This window comes from Falco naumanni, chromosome 18 (genome assembly GCF_017639655.2).
Source record: "Falco naumanni isolate bFalNau1 chromosome 18, bFalNau1.pat, whole genome shotgun sequence".
In the NCBI taxonomy this organism is placed as follows: Eukaryota; Metazoa; Chordata; class Aves; order Falconiformes; family Falconidae; genus Falco; species Falco naumanni.
This window is the reverse complement of record NC_054071.1, coordinates 4,489,050-4,511,060: the sequence shown is the minus strand read 5'-3', so window position 1 is coordinate 4,511,060 and position 22,011 is coordinate 4,489,050. Positions and strand designations below refer to the sequence as shown.

At 57.8% G+C, this 22,011-nt stretch overlaps 1 protein-coding gene and 1 long non-coding RNA gene across 3 annotated transcripts in view; both read left to right on the top strand.

Moving 5' to 3' along the window:
• Positions 1-16,975, top strand: part of LASP1 (LIM and SH3 protein 1) — a 33,555-nt gene extending 16,580 nt beyond the window's left edge. The window contains exons 3-7 of one of the 2 annotated variants that reach the window (XM_040617371.1): positions 2,748-2,832; positions 10,119-10,226; positions 13,352-13,508; positions 13,667-13,761; positions 14,093-16,975. In XM_040617371.1, coding sequence (XP_040473305.1) covers positions 2,748-2,832; positions 10,119-10,226; positions 13,352-13,508; positions 13,667-13,761; positions 14,093-14,266 — 619 coding nt within the window. In that variant the 3' untranslated portion in view covers positions 14,267-16,975. The remainder of the gene's footprint in view (positions 1-2,747; positions 2,833-10,118; positions 10,227-13,351; positions 13,509-13,666; positions 13,762-14,092) is intronic. The other variant, XM_040617372.1, reaches the window with a different exon arrangement.
• Positions 16,976-17,951: 976 nt separating this feature from the next.
• Positions 17,952-19,298, top strand: LOC121098883. The gene is made up of 2 exons (XR_005831364.1): positions 17,952-18,349; positions 18,917-19,298. It is a non-coding gene; the product is annotated as an uncharacterized LOC121098883 (long non-coding RNA).
• The last annotated feature ends 2,713 nt before the right edge of the window (positions 19,299-22,011 follow it).

Sequence of the window (22,011 nt, the reverse complement as noted above, 5' to 3'; positions counted from 1 at the left end):
TCTTGTCATTGTTGATCTTATTGCTGGACGTTTTGGGGGGCTGTGGGGGGTTCGTTTAGGCTTACGGTGTGGGTACGGCCGCATCCTCTGTGCATCCCCCGCCCCCTGTGCCGGTGAAGGATGAGGGGGGGCTGGTCCCTGTCAGAAGGGTCCCCCCGCTCCCCTAAAGCAGCTGGGATGCTGGTGACAGGACACGGCAGCAGGTGATGTCCAGCAGGACAGGCATCTGGAGCAGGGGGGTAGTGATGTGTTCCAATTTTTTGGGAAGCTGGCGGGTGGGGGGGAGGGTCCCATGCCAGTAGCACTGGGGAAAAGAGCAGGCAGCGAGCTGCTTGCTGAGTTCTCTTTTTTTTTTTTTTTTTTTTTTTTTTTTTTTCATTCCCCTTTCTGCAAACCACATCTGCACTGTTTGGTCTCTGCTTGTGTGTGCGTGCGGGGGGGGGGGGTTCTCTTTATTTTTTCAGTGAAGCTGAGGCAGCTATTTTTATTCTCGGAGTTTCCTGCATTGCTGCTTGACTGAGGTATGTGCTGCTCTGGCAGGTCTGTGGTTGCCTCTCCGGTGCTGCCCTGCCCCAGCGCTGCTCCAAGGCGCTGCTGGCTTTCTCTTCATTTACCCTCGCCTGACCACGCCGTAATTAGCCTTGCTCAGAGGTGCTAATGCTGATTCTGTAAATAGATAACTCCTAAGGCTGGAGGACGCAAGCGAGAAGCCCGGGGGGGGGGGGGGGGCTGCTTGAGATCCACAAAGAGCCATTCCGTGTGGCCTGGGAAGGGATGGGAGCGGCTATCCCAGTTTGCTGCGTAGCACTGGGATGAGAGCTTGGTTCAGCCACCAGCTGGGCGACTTACACCCTGAAACCGGGGTGTCAGCGTGGGGCACAAAGCCTGCAGACCCCCAAGAGCGGGTGAGACACCCCCCACCCCCAGTTGTCCTCTGGGAAGGGCTGCGGTCTGTGCTGGGAGGACCGCATAGCCCTGGGCACCTCTTCCAGGAGGATCGCCTGGCTTTGGGGGAGAATTTCTCCAGGTTTTTGAAATTCTCCATGCGTTTGACAGTGAAACCCAGCTGCAGCGTGATGTGCTGCCCCGTGCACCCAGCGGGAGCCGGGGCTGGGGCTGGCTTTGCCTCCCAGCTGCTTTCCCGCACTAGGCAGCGACTCCTGAAATCCCAGTCTGGTCCTGCCACCCAGTTTGGGGATCCTGCTGGAAGCCTCGTTGAAGGAGAAACCCCTGCCAGTTTCAAAAGGCGGTTTTCCCCCTTCTTGCTCTCTGCCTGCGGTAGAAGCCCGAAGTGCTGCCGTGGGGTGCCCTCGGTTTGCCATCCCGGGAGAGCAGCTGCCATCTGTTCCGTGTCAGACCTCCTCTCTGGGCTTTTCCTGGGGAGCGTTGTGTGCCGAGGGCTTTGCCTCCGCGGCGGCCGGTGCTGAGCAAGCTGGGAACATTCCTCTTGCAAACTGTTTCCTCTGCAGCGTGTGCGGACACAGCCAGGGTGGCTGCCCGGGCTGGATCTGACCACAGGCAAGAGCATCCGCTGCGATGCAGGGTGGAGCTGATCCCCCTTGAAGGACCAGGACCCGAGAGGAAAAGCACCACGGTGTCAGGACTGACCCTGTGATGCGGGATGGAGCTGATCCCCCTGATCCCCCTTGAAGGACCAGGAACTGAGCGGTAAAGCACCACGGTGTCAGGACTGACCCTGTGATGCAGGATGGAGCTGATCCCCCTGATCCCCCTTGAAGGACCAGGAACTGAGCGGTAAAGCACCACGGTGTCAGGACTGACCCTGTGATGCAGGATGTGACCCCGACTGAAGGACCAGGACCCGAGAGGAAAAGCACCACGGTGTCAGGACTGACCCTGTGATGCAGGATGGAGCTGACCCCCATTGAACGACCAGGACCTGAGCGGTAAAGCACCACGGTGTCAGGACTGACCCTGTGATGCAGGATGTGACCCCGACTGAAGGACCAGGACCCGAGCAGTAAAGCTGCTGGCTTGTAGCCAGACCACGCCGGAGGTCTCCTGCCTTACGCTCCCCTTCCAGGAGTATCCTATGGATCCACCAAACACCCCGAACTGGCACGGATGAGTAGCGCAGCCCGTGCCCCAAGACGGGCACCGTTCCGCCAGTTTTTTTATGCCAGGGTTGTGATATTTCTGCAGCACCAAGAAACCATGAAGTGCGGCTTGTGTGGCCGAAACTTCAGTAAAATAAGCAAGTGAAACCACCCCGCTGCCCCTCTGAGCCTTCAAAGTCATTGTAAACCAGAGCGTTAGCAGCGTTTGCGTGGACTAAGTTACCCCAGGAGTGTTTAATGAAACCCTGAAGATGTGTTAAGGTCTCTCCAGAAATCAGAGGAGAAACCTGGAATGGTTTTGTGCCCTGAGGGGAAAACAACCCAACCCTCCCCTTCCTTTCTTTTGATAAAACTGAAGTTTAGCTTAAGCCAGTGTATGGAGACTGGGAGGGAACTGGTGGGGAATGTGAATGGGCTGGGGAAGGTGTCAGGCACCTGCCAGGGCGCTCGGTGAGAAATCCCATCGGTGAGAAATCCCGTCATCCCAGACGGCTCCTACCAAACCTGCGTGTCACTGTGCCCACAGCCCCGGCTGCGCTGCCCCTCGCTGCGATGCTCCGGCGGGGGGCACCTGGATCTCCTGGGGGTGCTGGTCGGGGGGTGGGTGGGAGAGGGCGGTGAGCATGCCCGTGGGCACGCCGTGGCTAACCATCTCCCTTCCCTCCGCAGACACTACCCGAAGCAGTCCTTCACCATGGTGGCAGACACTCCCGAGAACCTGCGCCTAAAGCAGCAGAGCGAGCTTCAGAGCCAGGTGAGCGTGGGGGTCTCCTCACCCCGGGGGCCACCGTGCTTCACCCCGTCGCCCGCCGGCCTCCTGTGCTCTGGTGCTTCCCCACAGCCTCGCACGGGGGAGGTTTGGGTGGTGGGTCCCTCCTGTTGGGTCTCACCCATCTCAGCGCCGTCGGGTCCCTTCATCTGTGGCTGCTTGGACCAGTCCACTTCTCCCAGTCCACGCCTTGCACCAGTTTACCTTTTCCCAGCTGACATCCAGCCACACGATGGGGTGAAACAGCAAATAAAATAACTTCATGTGGACAGGCGCTGGCTCTCTAGGCGGGTGTTTCGGGTAAACCCAAAGCTTGCAGGGCTTGAAAGCTCCAGCAAGCAGAAATAAACAGATAGAAGGGATAAGGACTGGCGCAGATAAGGATTTCTTTCTCTGGTGGGAAGAGCAGAGCCTGTTTGAGAAGGGTGTTGTCCAGACACGTCCCGTTTTAGACCCTGAAGGTGTCCCTGGATCAGCAAAAGTCCCCAGCCTGGATGGGTGGCTGCGGGCTGGGTCCCTGCCCCGGTAACTCCCAGTGCTGCGGTGGGAGCTGGTCCCTCGGGTGGCCGAGGAGCCGTCCCTGGCTGCCTTCTCTTGTTCCAGACACGGAGAACAGAAATGGGAGCATCAGTTTTGCAGAGAAACTGCTGGAAGGGTGAGGTTAGCACAGAAATGGGCAGCTTTGGGGGGTGCCCATCCTTGGGTGGGACTTTGCCGCGAGGCTGTTGGCAAAGCATCCGAGATGATGCCCTGGACCGTTGTCACCAGCTTTGACGTCGCGGAGCGGCGGGTGTGCGCTCCACGTACGCTGCACCGGAGGAAAACGCATCTGGCCACAATTTTGGCTGGGGTCAGCATCTCTCAGGAGAATGCAGGATGTGGCAACTCTTCTGGGTATCTGTTTAATTTCTGTTTTCCTTTGAAAAGGGGCAGAAAGCCTGCCCAGAGCGCTGCCAGCGAGGTGCGGTGACTCAGCTCGGTGTTGGTCCTGGGCGGAGGGAGGGCAGCTCCAGATCTGCCGTGGCGTTTTCAGGGAGAACAGTCGGTTTTGGGGGGACCAGTGCACTCCTGTGAAGGATGCGGTGGGCGACCGTCCTTTTCCCACTAGCCTGAGAGTGTCAGGAGCTGGGAAGCAGGTTGCCTTGGGAGTGCATCCCGCGGCGGCGGAGGAGGGGGAACCTCAGGACCTCACCTTGAGCGGATGGAGCCGGTGGTGCCGGTGCAGCTGGCATCGAGTTTTGAAACCTCTGCTTTTGTAAGGTCTCTTCCTCGAAGCGAGTTGCACAACAGCTCCCTGGCTTGCACAAGCGCAGCTTGGCTCGAAGCTCAGCCTGGGGCTGGCGTTGTGGTCCCGAGGGCGCGGGGAAAAAAGGGGACACCATTGCTTTTCCTCGGGAACCAGCGAGATAACGCTGCGCTGAGTGGTCTGGTGTCTCCGGTGCTGTTTTTACAATTAATTCAGGCTCTTCATTAGTTGTTGCTTATTAAAGGAGACCCTGGGGAGGGCGTGTGCTCTGCTGCCTGGGCTTTTCTGTAGCTGCTGGGGACTTTCAGCTCCTCGCGGTGTGCGGGAGGTGGCTGGGGGCAGAGCCAGCTGCCTTGCAGGGGGCAGGGGGGTCTTATTCTTTCGAGCCTGCACCTCCAAAAGTCGGTCACTACAACCAAAACGCCATCGGGACTGCTGTCCCTGGGGGAGAAGCAGCCGTGCCCAGCTCCGGCTGGTCTCCTGGACTTGGGGACTGGAGCTGGGATAGCGCAGTCGGAACTGCATGTCGGAAGAGGGGCTGGGGTGCAGGCAGGGTCATGCAGGCTGCCAGATACCAGCACCCCACCTCTTCGGTGCTGGTTTCCCACCAGGATGAGCTGCAAAAGTAGGACTTCTCTGAATGCGAGGGAGCAGAGGGTGCTTGGCTGCGTTTGGGTGCTGACCCAGCCCCTGCGGAGGGGCCGGGGAGGGATGCCGGAACGGTGGGAGGGAGGTGGCAAAGCTGAGCCAGGTGGGAACTGCCGGGCTGGATCTCCCGAGCCCTGGGCAGGATGGATCCTAAACACACTTCAGATAAGATCTTAATTCCTCTCTGCCTACAAAGGGAGTCTCCTAGTTCCAAGCAGCAAACATTTGTATTTCTTGAAGCACTCTGGTTTATTGACAATCTTTTCTTACTAATTGCAGGAGCTGAGCAAACCCCGGGGGATGGGAATAGGTCAGTTCAGCCCTTGCAGAACAGGCAGCAGGGTTCAGTCTTGCAAAATGATCTGGATGAGCTGGAGCTGTTAGGTGAGAGAGGGAAAGGCTTGTGGAGAAGGGCTGGTCACCTGCAAAGCGCATCCTGGCTAAGGCTGCTGGGACGGGCAGAGCTTGGCACATGGAACTCATAGTACGGGGATTCCTGGTGGAGTAGGATCGGGGTTACGGGATCAGTCGCATCTTGCTGTCAAGTTTGCATTTGTCAGCCCAGCCCCGGCTGACTTTGGTCCTGGGTGCGAGGCTTCACCCTGAGCCTGTGTCCCTCTGGAGAAGCTGTGGCTGGCAGCAGGAGAAGAGAAATCGCTGGCTCTGTGTCCTCTGCAAGGGATTCTGAACTGCTAGGGGGTTGTTCCCTGGTGGTAGGAGTGATGCTCCCCAGCAGTTTTGCCTGTTCCCCTGGAGCCCCGTGGCTCCCGTGGGGCTGGAGGACCGCTCTCCTTGTGGATGACCCTGAAGAGGCTGATTCTCTATTTCCTCCCACCAAAAATACACTGTCCATCCATCCATCCATCCATCCGCCCTGGTGCGACGGAAAAAGCCAGCGGCTCACCGGGGCCGTGGCGATGGGCAGCTGCGTGCCGAGCCGGAGCGGTTCCATGCCGCTCCCGACCCCTGGGTTATTTGTGTCTGCTGGGAAGGCGTATCCCATTCCGGTCACCGGTAGATCCTGGCTAATGATGTCTTGTGTGGCTAAATGAGTCTCCAAAGTGACAGCCTCTGCGCCTGCAGCCGCCTCTTCCAGCCCACGTGTGGCAAGAAAATTGCAGGTTCCCATCCTGGAGCTCCTCTGCCACACTCTTCCGATGGGTGGGTTTGGGTGCTGCCCTTCCTGCCGGAGGGTGGGGGGGTGCCGTGGGGTGGGAGGCAGGTCCCCCTCTGCTGTCCCTCCTGTCACCTCGGGGAGCTGCTGGTGGGGACGTGGGTGCAAGGGGGGGGTTTAATGTGCTTGAGCTGAGACCTGCAAGGGGTTATCGTGCTCCGGCGCCCCGCGGATAGCACGCGGATGCCTGAGTTATCGCTCTCCTTCCTATCGCGAAAGGAGTGATTTCTCCGGGGAAATTAATGACGGATCTCATTTTATTATTATTATTATTACTATTATTATGGGATGAGGTGTGGTTACAGCACGGTCTGCATCACCCTGCTCTCTAATGCAGCGTGTGGATGAGAGGCAGCTGCGAGCCAGAGCGAGGCGGGTGGGTTTGGGGGTTTGGGGGCTCAGCAGGAGCGCTGGTCCCCGCAGCCCCGTGCACAGCACCCAGCTGGTTCCCAGCAGCGCTCACATGCCCTGGGAAAGCACGGTGGGGTGTACCAAACCCCGCGTTTCTGTCCCTCCTCGTCGCCCAGGGTCACCTGCACTCACTCGCCTTTCCGAGGGAGCAAAGGGAGCAGGGTGCTGGGAGCGGGGCTGGAGCGAGGACTCGTGCCTCTCCGAGGGCAGCCTGTGCTGGAAGCAGGATTGCTCCCGTGGGCTGCGGGTCGGCGCTGTCTGCCAGGCTCCTGCCTGCACAACCCGGTGCCTGTGTCAGGGCAGGGAGAAGCTGAAAGGCGCCTTGTCTGGACGCTTCCCCCCTTCTCCCCATCCGCCTTGCTCAGCCCTGGTGGCAGCCACAGCCCGGCAAGACCTGGCCGCTCCTGTGCCAAAGCCTGGAAGCGCCATGGATCCGGTTAAATTGCAATTCCCCCGTGCTGACGGGGAGCGTGCCTGCCCGGTGGCCTCCCTTGTTTCCTCCCATCGCACTGCCCTGATGCTTGGGCCATGCTCTGATTTCCATGGCCCGCTGTGCTGGGGTACAGGAACCCCAACTGACTGGGAGCACCAGCCTTGGGGGGGTGTGTTTGGGGTGAGATCTGCCCCCACATACCAGCATCTTCCCCCACGGCTCTGGGATCGGGTCCACCCTGCTGTCGGGCATCCCCGTACGGCAGTTTTTTAGGGCTACCATTATCCTGAAAGTTAGAGGGGTAAAAAAACAACCAACAAAACTAAGGAAGATGGATGGGATTTAAGAGGATAAAAGCTTGCAATGAGACTCTGCCTGGGTGGCTTTTTACCTTTCTAGCCTGGATTTTTTACAGCTCAGTGTGTTTGCAGCCAGCACGCGTGCCCCCACCTCAGGATAAACCCCCTTCTCCTGCGTAGCATCCCCAAGCACAGCGGCGGGGCCAGCATCCCGCACCTCGGCTGCAGAGCTCTGAAGGGAAAGAGCCTTTCCTGAAAGCGGAGGGGATCAAGGACAAACGCAGCTCCCCCCGCCCCCCTGTCGCTGTGGCTGAGCAAAGCGGGGTGGTGGGGCTGAGTCACCCCCTCCTGACACCCCACACCCCCCCTGGCTGGGTGTGTGTCATGGGGTTTATGTCACAGCTGTTTGGTTCCTCATGCCTGATGTTTAACACCTTGGGGCTGTGCCTTCCTGACGGGTGATGTTTGAGATGTGTGCTTTACCCCCCGGCTAGCAAAAGTTTTTTGGTTTTGTGGTTTTTGGTTTGGTTTTTTTTTCTTCTTCTTCTTCTCACTGCTTCAAGCAAAAGGAGACTTCTGCCTTGAAATCGGTCTCTGGTGTTCCTCTGTGCTTTGTTGTCTTGGTTGTATTAACTTGGTTGTATTAACATCCTCCCAGGGTGGGCTCTGCAGCCTGGTTCGTTAAGCCTTTGCTTTCTAAAGTCACATTAGAGTTAGAAATCTAACGTGACTCATAAAGCCACGTACCTAAGGGTTTCTGTGATACCGCATGGCCGGGAAGAAGGTGCAGGGGCTCTGATGCGCTTCCGAAGCTTGATTTTCTCCTGGTTTGCAGGTCGGGAAGGGAAAACGTTGTGTTTGCGAAGCGGAGCACCGAGCTCTGGGGTATCTGCACCGCTAACCCATGCAGCCAGCGGTGAGCCCCCATGTGCTGGTGTCTGGCATCCCTCCCTGCTCCAGGCAAAGCCCTCCAAGCTGTGGGCACGGTGGTCCCGGAGCTCCCCCCCGCCAGCTCCAGCTGAGGGGTGGGATGCTCAGAGCTGGGCCGAGCCTGCAGCCCTTCTGCAGAATGGAAACCGCAGCCTTTTCCCCTGGAAATCCCTTGTTTCCTGCGTTGTCCTGGAGCAGAGAAGGGGCAGGACCTGCTCGGTGGGGTGCTGGCTGGGTCCAGCACCGGAGGGGGCTGACCTGGGCACAGCAGTGTGGCCCAGGTGCTCCTGCCCGCTGTGCCAGGTCCCACTCCAGAGCCTGGCAAAGCTCTGGGAGAGCCCAGATGGCAGCAGAGGTGCATCTTGGCTTCTCCAGAAAATATTATAAAATGTTTGGCAGCTTTCCGCTGAAAGGTGTTTCCAGGCCCAGCTGGCCGCGCTGTCTGGATGGGAGGCGGATATGTGAGGTCTGAAGGAGTGTCTCCGTAGGAGTGCGCGTCGGGATGAAATCAGCTTTATCCCGCCTCCCCCGCCGTGCTGCTGGATTCTCTGCCTCCAAGCTTGATCTTGGCACGGCACGCGAGCTGCCAGCACAGCCTGCATCCTGCAGGCTCTGTCTCTGCGGGGCCAGCCTGGCTTCCCAACCGTCCCTCTGGCAGGCTGCCGTCCAGCTGTGAGATGGGAAGGGTTACGGGGAGCTGCCTGTGCTGGCCAGACACCCCGATGTCTGGCCCCTTTGCTTTGGGGAGCATTTCTCTGTTGGGGGGAACAATGCACCGGCTGCTTTCCCAGCGTGTTCCATCCAAGGCAGCTCCTGCTCTGCTTCTCCCACCGCTGGCAGCTCTGACCCCCTCCCCACAGCCGCCCACCAGCCCGGGGAGGGGGTGAGCATCGGTCCCACGTGGAGCCCGGCTGCTGTGTCTGTCCCTGCTGCTCGCACAGGAGCCTGGAGGTTTGATCTGCTGGCGTGCGAGGCGGTGGTGACCTTTTAATTTTAATGACAACATCCAACTGTCTGCAGTGCATAGGACAAGCTCCAGCGGGGTGAACCCCTGGGTCAGGCACTTGTAGGCTGCTCTTCCCTCCCTAGGTGGGCAGGGACAGCTCCTGCAGGCCATGGGTGCAGGGCTGGATCCCCACCAAGAGGATGGAGGAGGTCAGGGTGTCAGTCTGCACATCTGCTTCCCCACCCCCCCCATGAAAACAGGGCATCTTTCTGGCCGCTGGCATCTGAAAATCAGCAAAGCTGCTTTTTTTTCGCATATAAAGATGTGAAAATCAGGCAGCTGGGCGCTGCTTCCTTCCCTCTTGGAGCCCTCGAGTCCAGGTTTCAGTCTGCAGAAGCTGCTTCTGCTTCTGGGTGACCTGGGGGGGGGGTGTCAGCGGTCCTGTGCCGAGCTCCAGCTGCTGAGGGCTGGGGGGCACATCTGGGCTATGGCTCTGTGCTGCGTTGGCTGCCTCCCGGGAGAGCTGGATGCTTTAGTCTTCAAGCTGTATAGAGCTATATTAAAAAGAAGAAGAAGGAAAAAAAAAACAAAACCAAGGAAAAAAAAATAAAAGCAAACAAAACTGGGACTTTTCAGCTCCTGGGTGTGATGGGAAGGGATGCTGATGTCAGTGTCTGGCAAACAGAAATAAGGATGCTTGTGTTTTGCCAGCCTCCACCCTCTGGTTTTATTATGGGCTTCTGGGTGTATTCCTTCCCAGAGGTAGCTAAATGTCCCCTGATGTGGAAATGCTTGTGTATGGGTGTAGCTCATAAAATCCACGGGCTTTCGAGCAGGCAGCTTGCCACGGGTCAACTGCTCCGTGGCACGTGACTTGGGCACGCTTGTAGCCCACAGGAAATTCAAAATAAATCAGAATGACCCCAGCCCCTGCTGAAAGAGAAACAAGATCAGCCGATGCATAGGACGCTGTCCCAGCTCTCGGCAATGCCCTGTTTTGCTATTACTGGGTACATCGGGGGGTGGGGGGTGGGGTGTCTCCTGAGCAAGGCAGAGGCGCTGTTAGAAGATGCTGCATCTCGTGTAGCGTGTGGGTCACGGCGTGAGGGTCCGCTGCTGAATCCACTGCTGTGCACGCCAGCTTCCCCCTTCTCTAAGTCTGTTTTTCCCTTGTTTGTACCCAGATTCGCTACAAGGAGGAATTTGAGAAGAACAAGGGGAAAGGCTTCAGCGTGGTGGCTGACACCCCGGAGCTGCAAAGAATCAAAAAGACTCAGGATCAGATCAGCAACGTGAGTAGCTTCTAATCTCGCCATGTGATATTGCCGTGACCTTCCTGCTGCCAGAGGAGGCTGAGGGGGGCTCTGCCCACGCAGCCGGGAGCGGACCCGCATGCTGATGGCCTCTAATGAGCACGCCAGGCTGCAGCATCTCAAAAACCGGGCAACTTTAAATCTTCAACCCACTTGCCCAGGCACCTTGTGACCCTCTCACCCCTCTCCGGGCTCGTCCGTGCTGGCCGGTGCTGCAGCTGGATCCAGAGGGGTGTCCGAGTCCTTCGCTTCTCCTGAGGTGCTCAAGCCCACGTTGACTGTGACAAGAAGGGGAGCAGCAGAAAGTGGCATCTGGGGGAGTGAATGTGGCCCAGGGGCAGTCCCAGCCACCCCTGGTTGTCACTGTCACCCCCAGCATGGACTTGCATGGTCCGGGCTCGCTGGGGCTAGCCCCACGCTGCTCCCCCGAGGGACTCCAGCCCCTCTTGTGCTCCCTCTGCCTTGTCTTGGTGTGTGGAAAGCCTGGCCAAAGGCACACCTCTTCCTCCTGTCCCTTTGCAGCTGTGACTGTCCCCTGCCAGGTTCCACTTGCCTTGACCCCTCCTGACTCTTGCAAAGCCCTTTCCAGCCATCCAGCTGTCGGCAGCGTTTGCCGCTGCAGCTGTTAGTTTGTCCCGGGGCTGCACACAGTCCCCAGGGTCCCACCGCCTGCTGTCACCAACCCTGAGGGTAGGACAGGCAGCAGCATCCCCTTTCCTACCTACAGCCCACGGCTTGTGGCAGCCCCTGCACCAGAGCATCCTTGCAGGGAGCTCCTTGAGGTGCAGCCTCCCTCCTGCCATCATCCTGCCCCCGCACTGACGTGGAGGCATGCCTGGGAGCTGCACAGCAGCGGCTCCATCCTCCTTGGACCTTCTGGAAGGGGAGCTCTGTCCTGTGCTTGCAAAAAGACCCAGCTCTCTCCCATTTCCAAAAATGCTATTTAAGCCATGGCCAAGTTCAACAGCAGCTGGCCCGGCAGCTTGCGCTTCAGCCAGCAGCCTCCATCCGTACCCAGGTGCTGGTGGTGCGGTGCGTGGCGGATGTGGACGGCTGTGTGTTGCCATGGTGAACGAGGAAGATGCACAGTCGCACGTATAGCTGCGGCACTGGGTGCGGAAAGGTGGGGGGGGTAGGTCTGTCCTCTGCCCAAACTCCCCCCCCCCCCCCCCGCCCCCCCCCCCCCCCCGGCGAGCCCCCAGCAGCATTTGCCTTCAGCAGGAGGCAGGGAGTTAATTAACCTTTAGCCGCTGGTGAAAGGAATGTGTGTTCCTTATCAGCCCAGGAGCTGTTGTGAAACCCTGGGAGGGCTGGATTCTCCCTGACCAGGAAACCCACCCCTGGAGCGCAGCTTTGCATGAGAAACCTCTTGGGCATCCGCTCGACAGGTGGTTCTGCCAGTTCCTCTCCTGCCTCCAGCACCGCAGTGCCCAGAGCTGCTCTCGCTTTTCCATCCTCCAGCATCCTTCCCTTAGGGACAAAGCCCCTGGGGTGGGAGCTACTGGCTGCTCCCCCCGGGGGGGGTCCAGGGGAGGGGGGGTCTGGGCTGGCAGAGAGAGGGAGGACCCTGCCTGCACCCGCAGTGGGAGCTCGCACACGTACACAAACATGAGAATACCCAGCAGGGCAGGAGGAGGTTGTTTATTCCCTCTCCTGATCCCATTGTGCGGTTCTCTGGCAAGCGCTGAGCTCTCCCTGGGGAGCCCCGGGATGTTACCGGCACACCGAACCCCGGGACAGCAAGGGCTGGAGAAGGCTTGCCGCTTGGGAAAGGGACCTGGCAGGGAGATTTTCCCCTGGGGGCAGCTTCTCCGTGGAGTCGGAGCTGGCAGAGGGAATCTGTAGAGGTTTGGGGGGGGGCATTAAATAACACGGCAGAGAGATGAAACCAGCCCGTGTCCCTCCGCTCATCCCACTTCCCTCTCTCTCAGCCACAGTAGCAGCAGCTTCCCCATGGGCATCTGGCTGCCAGCCTGGGGTTGCAGTGACCCACTTAATAAAGGCACCGAAACAACCCCCCCCCCTGCAGAAAGCCTGGCTCAGCAGCCAGCGTTTCCCACCCCAGGGTGCAGCTGAGCAGCCCCACGGGCAGCAAAGCGGGGTGCCCAGCCACGGCAGCACCTGCTGGGGCATGGGCACCTCCGCAGCACAGGGGTGCCCCAAACCATCCTTGGCTGGGGGATGTCGATACGATCCCAGATGTGGGGAAAACCCTCCTGGCAGTGGAGCTGTGCAAAGCCTGAGCCTCGGAGCGCTGGGAAATGCTGTCCCTGCTCCGGCTGGGGGAGCTGGGTGCTCCCCTGGGAATTCTCCTTTCCCAGGAGGGTGGCTGGGCTCCAGGCTCTGCCTCCTGCCCCTGCAGAGCGCCGGCTGTAGTGCCTTTCAGCAAATAACTGTTTAACCAGCAGCCAAATGGGCTCCAGGTGCTTTCCGATGCCAATGCATTCATTAACACAAGTGGCTATTAATTTTTACACCCACGCCCAGGCAGTTGGGTTAACCCTGCGCGCTGTGGGGGAAGGCTTAGTCCCATGCAGCTGGTGTCTTTGGTGGTATCTGCTTTGAGCCTCCTTCAGCGAAACCCCCCGAGGCCCTTTCACGCTTGGGTTAAAGAGAGATTTTGGGGGTAGATGCTGGAGCGGTACCTTCACCGTGCCAGCTGTACCTGGCGATGGGCTGGGGAGTCACATTCGGAACTCAGTGTGTGCAGGGGGCACTTCCCAATGGTGCTTTTTCTCTGTGCTCCTGCAAACTGGGGGCTTGGGGGCCTGTATCTTACCCAGACTGGAAAAAAATCACCTCTCTCACCCACAGGCCACTTAAACAGCCCTTTTCCCGTGCCCCAGATTTGTCTGAGCAAATGTCACCTTGGTCTGGGGAGAGGTGGGGGAAGAAGAAACCCCCAGGGCCCGGCGGGGAGGCTGTGCGATGGCTGGTGCTGAGTCCTTGGTAGCAAAAATAAACGAGCTGGGACAAGCTGAAGGATGTTCCTGGTGCTGAAGGGCTGTGGGAGCTGGTGCTGGAGCTGGGCTCAGCCTCATGGCTGGCGCTGCAGGGCTGTCCCAGCTGCGCTCTGACCTCTCCTTTCTCTCTTCTCGCTGTAGATAAAATACCACGAAGAGTTCGAGAGGAGCAGGATGGGTCCAAGTCCCAGCGAAGGTGCTGAGCCAGAGCGCAGGAACTCCCAGGAGAGCACTAATTACCGGAGACCTGCAGAGCAGCAGCATCAGCCGTCTCATCACATCCAACCCAGCAACCCAGGTAAGCGGGGCGGCGGGGGCGGGGGGGCTGCAGGTGTTGCAGCCTGCCCTGGTGCGTGGCCCTTGGGGGGCTGGGGCTGCAACCGGCTCTTCCTCACGAGGGGCTTCGCCGTGTCCCAGCACCAGCTAATGGCCCAATCCTTGCCCCCCTCCCCCCAGTCTACCAGCAGCAGCAGCCGTCGTCTCAGTCCTACGGCTACAAGGAGCCGGCAGCACCAGCCTCCACACAGCGCAACGCGGCTTCTGGAGGGGGGGTGAGTACAGCCAGGGGTTCGCAGCGCCCACCCCCACACTGCCCCCCCGGTGGGGCAGGGTTTGCTCCGCTTGCCCCCCGCTCCCGTGCAGGGGAGGAGCAGTTTGGAAGGGGCTGGCGGGTGTGATGCTGGGTGCCTGGTTTCTGCTCGCCACAGCCGGCACCAGCATCCCTGCGCAGTGCCCAGTAACAACCTCCTGGATCCAGTATGGCTCTTGCGTGGGGTTCAGCATGGCTCCTCGCCCTGGGACACCCCCCGTAGGTGGCAGCTCTGCTCGTCCAGGGCAGGAGGTGGGGAAGGTCTGTGCCCACTGACCCCTCTCTCCCCACAGAAGCGTTTCCGTGCTGTCTACGATTACAACGCGGCTGACGAGGATGAGGTCTCCTTCCAGGACGGCGACACCATCATCAACGTGCAGCAGATCGACGACGGGTGGATGTACGGCACGGTGGAGCGCACGGGTGACACAGGCATGCTCCCCGCCAACTACGTGGAGGCCATCTGAGCCACGGGAGGGGACAGGGCACGTGGCTGACAGCCGAGCCCCCAGCCTGCGCCGGCCCGTGTGTGTGTGTGTGTGTGTGTGTGTGTGTGCGTCTCTCTGCCCCAGCATCCCTTATCCCATGTGCTCTGGCAATCGCCCGCCGGAGCCACGTCCTGACATCTCGGTTACTCCGTGTTTCTACAGCTGCCTCCAGTTTCTCTTGCTAATTTAGCTTTGTTCTAGCTCTGTCGGGACTGAGGGACAGTCTGCAAGGGATGTTGGGGGCTTGAGAGACCAAACCACTGCAGCTTTCCTTCTCCTTCGGTCCCCCTCCTCTCCAGCCTTCCTGTGCACTCCAGCATTTCCTGGCCAGGGGAAGCAGCTGGAGTCACCGGGACCTCACCAAAGGGAGGAGGAGACCATCTGTTAGGACCAAATTCCCCCCGCTCTGGCAGGGATGGGCAGAGGGCAGCGATGCCTGCGTGGACGAGGTGAGGGATGCTCGTCCCGAGGGCTGACAGGAGGGATGAGCTGGCAGCCTCCACCCTGCACCGCTCCGGCTTGTGCCGTTGCTTCTCCCAGCTCCTCTGTGCAGCGTTTCCATTCGGTCTTTGCTCCCTTTAGTCCTAAAAACGTGCACAGTCAAAATCTTACACAAAATCTTTCTCTCTCCTTGGGATTCAGAGCGGCTGCTCTGGGCAGCCCTGGAGGCGGCTCTCGCTACTTCTACCTGGGGCTCCGGCTGCCTCCTTCCCCCTCCCTGATCCCTCCGGGCCGAGCTGGGGCTGTGCTGGGCAGGTGAAGGAGTAGCCGCAGCGTTGCTTCACCTGGAGGCTGCTGCTCCCACCTGAGGGCTGGAGCTGGGCTGAGCTCCCCACTCCTCTGGGCTGGGAGGGGGGAGCACTGCGACACCGAGACCTCGTGTACCCCCTGCGGCACCAGATTTCTCTTTGGGCCAGGGTCTGGGGGTCTCCTGGGCGCCGTGTGCTGGGGCAGCCTCTTCTTCTTAGCAGTGGTCGCTCACCAGATTCACCGAGAATCTTCCTGCTTTTCTCTTTCTGCTGCTGGGCTTTGGGAACCCTCCTGAGCCCCCCACCTGCTGGGTAGATGGTCTGGGGAGCCAGCAGGATCAGCCCCATCCCTCTGCCTCTTCTGAGCCACGTGTGAAACATCCTCCCCTTCTGTCACCGTGCTGGGGACCATCCTGGGTGACTGTCCCCTCCGCAGCTTGGTCTTGAGTGGCAGAGACTGGGGTATGGCACCCCGAGCCACCCTGCACCTCTTGGTACCCAGTGGCGGTGGCTTTTGGGATCACATCATGGACCAAAATCTCAAAGCACATCCCTGTCCCCTTCTCTTTTGTGCTCCGAAGGTCCTGGAGCTGGGCAGGGGCATAACTGGAAGCCTGTGCAGGGAGGGCAGGAGCAGGATGCTCCTCTCCCGGGTCACAGAAACCGAACGCTGGGGCAGCAGTGATGCCTTCATACTGCCTCTGGTGCTCCCGCTGCCCTGTGCCTGGAAGGTGGAGACGGGGCAGCCGGAGGGGACCGTCCCCTTGCTGGGCTGTGCCATGGGGCCAGGATGCTTCCACGGGAAAGCTGCTGCCTTTGCTAATTCCTAAAGGAAAAAAGGGAATATAGGGACCAAAGCAGCTGAATTGAGACATTCCTTGGCTCTGTTTTGGGGACACCTCCTTGGGGACTGTGTGGCAGAGGAAGAAAGAATCCCGCTGCCTCGCACTTGCAGTTCCCTTTCTCAAAGCACATGGGGCTGCAGGGCTGGTTTGTGGCTGGTGCTGAGGTTGGGGGGACCGGAGCTGGGCGCTGCCGCAGCAAATGCTGTCCTGGTGGGGAGGGGGCTCCTGGCAGGGCAGAGACCCGCCGGGAGGGCACGAGCCGGGGAAAGGGGAGCATTTTGCTCCTGGCCTGTTCCCCAGCCAGCGGCAACGGGAGTGGGGAGAATAACGGGGGCTCCTGGCACCGTTGTCCCCTCGGGGTGAAAGCAGGACCCCAGAGCAGCCGGGATGGGCTTTACGGGATGGGAATCCCGGTTGGTGCTAAAACAAGCAAGCACAAGAGCAAGGGAGAGGGGGCAGCTGGGCTGGAGGGGGGGGCAGTCTGCATCTCCCTGCTAATCCTCTTAATCACGTTCTTGTCTGGGAATGGGGGGGGGCGTATCAATGTGAATAAACCGTTTTTTAATGGACCAAATCACACAGGCAATTAGGTTTTGGTATACAGACCTTTTTTTAATGCTACCTTGAAACCATTGTCCTAATTCTCCCCTCCCATGCCCTGCCCCTTCTCCCCTGCCGTGGGAAACGAACCTCTTACTGCTTGATTTCTGCCTTTTCTCTCAACTTATGCACTTTTTTGCCTTTTTTCATAGCTGAAAAGCACCTAAATCTGTATTTAAAATAAATAAATAAATGAGATGGTTAAAAAAAAAAAATTAATTAAAAGCTAAATTGCTTCTCATCACGTGTAAAATAGACCTTGTCCATCCCAGCTTCCCTGGTTGCGTCTCAATGCTGAGCTTAGAACGTGTTTTCTTCCGGATCCGTCGCTTGATTGGGGTTTGTCCTTGTGTACTCCTTCCCGTCGGGTTGAGCACCCACCAAGAAAAAACATTATTTGGCCTTTTTAACCGAACCATCGAATGGAACAAACCAACCAATTCTCTTCCCGGTTTACTCGAATTAAAAATAAAAGTATAATTTTTACCTGCCAATTGTGCTGGCTTTGATTGTGGTCGCTTTTCTGGCCATTTTCCTGCTCCCTTGGGACATGGTGGGGTTCTCAGGTCTGGGGGTGGCTGCCGGAGCTGGGGTCCTCGCTTCTGCCTGGCTTCCCTGGGAGTGGGAAACGCTGGCATCCCTGGGAACTGACCTGGGATGCAGCTTCTTGGTCCGTCCCTCGCTCTCTGCATGGCTTGAAGCCAAGGGATGTGCTCAAAGGGTTCAGGGACCCGCCGCAGCGTGTCCAGCTGATGTCAGGAGATGCCTCCCTGCTTGCTGACCCACTGGGGGGTCTTGCTCCTGGAGGCCAAACGCCGGCTACAGCGTGGCTCTGGGATCTGCTGGGGTTCAGCTCTGCCAGGGGCTGCTCCGGAGACCAGACCCATCCAGGGAAATGGTCAACTTTGCTGTGGGCAGCGTAGCAAGGACACCAGGTCCCAGCTTTGCCCAGTCTCTCCAGGACCACATCATCACGACAGCCGGGTCCCCCGGACCCCAGCCAGCCCTCGTGCTCAGAGCACAGCGGGCGACTCCTTGGCTTGGCCACTGCAGCCTCTCAAGGTGGGATTTTCAGCAACTACGGCGTTTAGCATTGGGAAAAGAAAATCTTGGAGGTGTGTGGAGAAGGATGTTATTTGCCTCAGCGGCACTAGCCGAAAGAATTAAAATAAAAAGGCTCCATGGCTGTAGCTGCTCACTGGAAACTGTTGCTTTAAACTACTGAAGCAGGTGGTGTGCCACTGAAGGCAAAGGGTGCTGGGGTACACCAGGAGCACCAGACCCTGAAAGGTGAGAGCGCAGAGCGGTCCTGACCCATCGACACGGCTTTGCGATGGCCAAAGCTCTTTTTTTGCTGCTTTCCCCTCTCCCAGCTGCAGACGGGGGGCGGGGGGGTCACATCACTGTAATAAACCCCAATAAACTGGTGCTTATAAATAAAATAACAACCCTCCCACAGCAGGCAGCGCCCCTGGGGAGCCCAGCTCGCAGGTCTGGGCTGAGCGAGCGCTCCGCCACCCGCGCGAGGCTGAAGTCCCATCTGACCGCCTGTGTTTATCCCTTTATTTTCCAGCAAGCAGGAAAGCAGCTCCATCAGCTCCGGCATCATCTCTCCACCCTGAGCAGAGCGAGCTGTGCTCCGGCTGGGAGGGGAGGACGCTGAGCCAAGCGGTGGCTCTCTGCCGAGCATCCCCTTCCCACGCCGCGGGGGGCCCGGCAGCCCCTGCCCCACCATGCTGGATATTTTCATCTTGATGTTTTTTGCCATCATCGGCCTGGTGATCCTCTCCTACATCATTTACATGCTCTAGAGCGATGCTGGGGAAGATGCAGCTCAGCATCAGCCTCGCAAGCAAAACAGCGTCCAGGTGAGCCGATTGCTCCTCATCCCATTTAATTTCTGGGAAGAAACATGTCCAGGGAGTGGGGGGGAGAGGGGATGATTTGGGGTTTAATGCTGTTTTCTTTGGCTGCTGCTCCCTCCGCCTGGCCGAGGCAGCCGAGCTGTTTCCTGCTCAGGGCTGGAAGGAGGGCACCAGGGTTGATTTTATAAATCAGGCCACATGATTTTATATAAATCAGCCCGCTGAACGTGCGGCAGCTCTTGTGTGGCTGCTGGGCTCTCCCTGCCGGGTTTATCAGCCCTTCCCCATTTGGAAAAGCTGCTCTCTGGCTTTGATAGCGCCACAGCACGAACTTGGGCCTTTTGTGCCCAAGAGGGAGAGAAATAAAACAGCTCAGGGGAGAAGCAAGAAGGGATCCCGGTTGCATCATTTTAAAGGAGGCAAAGGGAGGGGTTCCCAGTGCCTCTGCCCCCCCACGCCGGGAGGAGGGGGGCTGCTGCCGCGTCCTGTGCGCCCACACGCTGCCATGCCCACCCTTCACCATCTCGGCATGTCCCGAAGCTCTCAAAGCCTCTCCTTTCTCTTCCACAGCCACCGCCTTGTCCGTCTCCCTCGGAGCCTTCTGGAAAAGCGTTAACCCTCTGCGAGCAAACGGGGAGCGAGCCGCCGTGGCTGGGCTGGCACCGGGGCGCTGCGGAGGGGGCCAAGCGGGGCGGCCACGTGGGGCAAAGGGGGCAATGGGGTGGCAGGGGAGAGGGCTGCCAGGTGACACCCCGCTGCCGAGACATGGGTTGATCCCGGTGACGCACGCCTCATCCCAGGGGGATACAAAGGGTTCTGCCCCCCGCCGTGTGGCGTAGCCCCTCGGGATGAGCGCTTCCGAGGTCGGTCGGTCGAGTTTTATTTTAGAAAAGCAGTTATATTTTTAATGAAAACTGTTCAAGGAAATGAAATAAAGAGGAATGATGCCGGAGAGCAAATGTGTCCGCTGGGGTTGACTCTGCTGAAAGGCGTCCCCATGCATCGACTGCAGGGCTGGGGCACGCACGGCTCCGGGAGCACACCCCGCTTCTGCGGGGGGACACGGGGCAGCCTGCGAGCCCCGGGAGCGGTGAGACAGCAGCAAACCGTGCCAGGACACCTCTGCATCCCCCAGCATGAGCAGCTGCTCCGGAGGGTTCCCTGATCCTCTCTGGATCCTCTCCGGATCAGGGATCTGGAGCAGGCTGTGCCCTGCCCGAGCTGTGGCTCACCCTCACCAGGTCCCTCACTGATGTTCAGGGAAACTCTGGGAGGTCTCGGTTAATCTCAGCACAGAAAAAGGAACATTTTTAATAGGATGGAAATTTCTGTGGGATGGAAAGAACATTTCAGAGCTTAATTTCCCCCAGCTTGGAGAGGTCTGGGAAGGTATGTGGGGCATCAGGAGGATTTTTCCTGTCCTTTTATGAAGCCCTGCATCAATCCCTGCCCTTACACTGTCAGTCACACGCAATGGGGTTTTCAGGCTGCAAGTTTCATCCTCCTAGAAGACAAAATATTCATATGCCTGGCCTCTCCCTGCAATATTTTTTTTTCTAAGCAATAAACACTGTTCGTGTCCCATTAGTTAACGATGGCACCATCCAATAACAGGATCCAGGGAGAGCAGGGGCTGTGCCGGGCACGGCCAGGGTGCATGGGAATTGGTGGGTAAGACTTTCAGAAGACGGTGTTTACAGAAAGAAGGATTTCAGAGTCTGGGAATGCTGGATGCGGTTAGTGCTGCCAGCTGAATATTTGACACTGCAATTTCCTGTTAGTAAAACTCCTGGGAGAAACACAAAGTTGGTGACTTTGCTCCCGAGCGTGTTCTCAGAGCACCAGCCTCAGCCCCAGCTACCCAGGGCGGTCCCACACTGCTGAGCCCTGGAGATGCAGAAAAGCTGCTCCTTTCTCCACCACCAAATATAGTCGAAAATCAGAAGCTTGAAATATTCTGGGAGGAATTTCTTCAGGCATAAGTCATGTTCTCAATAACCTCCGCTTCATGAGTCTGTATCTGATGTCAACATCTGCAGTGATTAAGAGAGAGTGAGTAACGAGGAATGCATGGAATGGAAACTCAGCTGAGTGTGAAACCAGGAACAATAATTTTCTCTTACTTCGAAGGCTCCTCTCCCCTCAGAGGGCCTTACAAATGCATCAGCTATGCATAACAATCCCTTCCTCCATGTCCCGAATCAGCCAGCTCCGTGCTGGAAGGTGAAGCGACTCAGCCCTGCAATGGAATTGAAACGCCAGGCGGGAGAGGTGTTCGCAGACAGGCAAAGGGCCACAGCAGACAGGGACAGCTCTTTAGCAGATGGGGTAGGGTTCTCCGCAGCTCAGATTGCAGTCAGGGTGCAGCCCAGCACTGAAAAGAGCTACACTGGCACCGGAGGGGGAATTTTGCTTCTCAACCTGGGAGGTTTTTATCGGCTCCCCACGGCAGCAGTTAAAATCTGGCAGCAGAAGGAAAACACCATTTTGTCAAGTATCACTGTCCCAGCTCCTCTGGCGCACAGTGCTGCCCAGGGCTCCCCAGCTGGACGCCATTAGCCCAGTGGTGTTTAATTGCCAGAGCCCATCAGAGGGTGCTACTGGAAAAGGAGGCTGCAAGGCCTCTGGAACTGGAACATTGTCCAGTTGGAACAAAACTGATTTGGGAAGTACCGCTGGGGTGGGTTTGAGCTTTGATCCTTTGGGGAGGAAAGTCCTCATCTGGCGGAAACACCGGTGGACATATGAATGCTGTAAAAACTAATGCCAAACACTTGCTGAGCTATTAGGTATGTAAGAAAAAAAGCAGTTAATAATAATTAATAATGCCATCAATAATTCACAATAGAAAGCCAAGTAAAACTTCCATTTCTGAAGGATCTGCTGCGAGGCTGAGCTAGTGCCAGCAGAGCTGACATTTCGTCTTTGTTGACTGCTGCCAGTGAATCAAAGAACTTACTTTTCCTGTATTGCTGCGCTCACATAATGGCATCCCTTGTAACGGGCTGTAATTTATTGCCGCTGTGTCCTCGGTCCCGGGAGATGAGACAGGCAGAGAAGCTTCGCCAGCCCTGTGGTCTTTGTGTGGCAGCGCGGCGAAGCAGCATTACACACCAGAAATACAATGGGCCGAGAAGATGCGGTGGCTCGAGGCTCCACTCCATTCTTCTGGATTCCAGCTATGGAGATTATTTATCAGCAGCGATTCCTGTGCATAACGGGAGGGACAGCTAATGATCTGGGCCATAGCATTCCACCTCAGCGGCTTCTTGGCTGTATTTCCCTGTCACTCTATGCACTGCGAGTCCGTGTTCTCCTCATATTTTGAGTTCCTTAGGGATCACTTTGGAGGCATTCAGTTCACTGGCTAGGTAGCAGACAAATAGTCTTGCATCATGCTTACTTCAGAAATAATACGTAGCTGCAGCACAACTGTAGGATTGCAGGGTGCTCTTCAACATAACCTTCAAACAGCCAGAAAAAAAGGGATGTAAGAAGGAATTGCTTGCAGACACTCCTCTCAGGGAAGGTTTCACCTCTGCCATCTACTGGCACACTGCAAAGATCCTCAGCAAATTTATATCCCATATCCACTCCTTAATGTAGTCAAATCCTGCCTGTAATTGTATATTCAACAAATGTCACAGGAATTTTTAACATGCAAA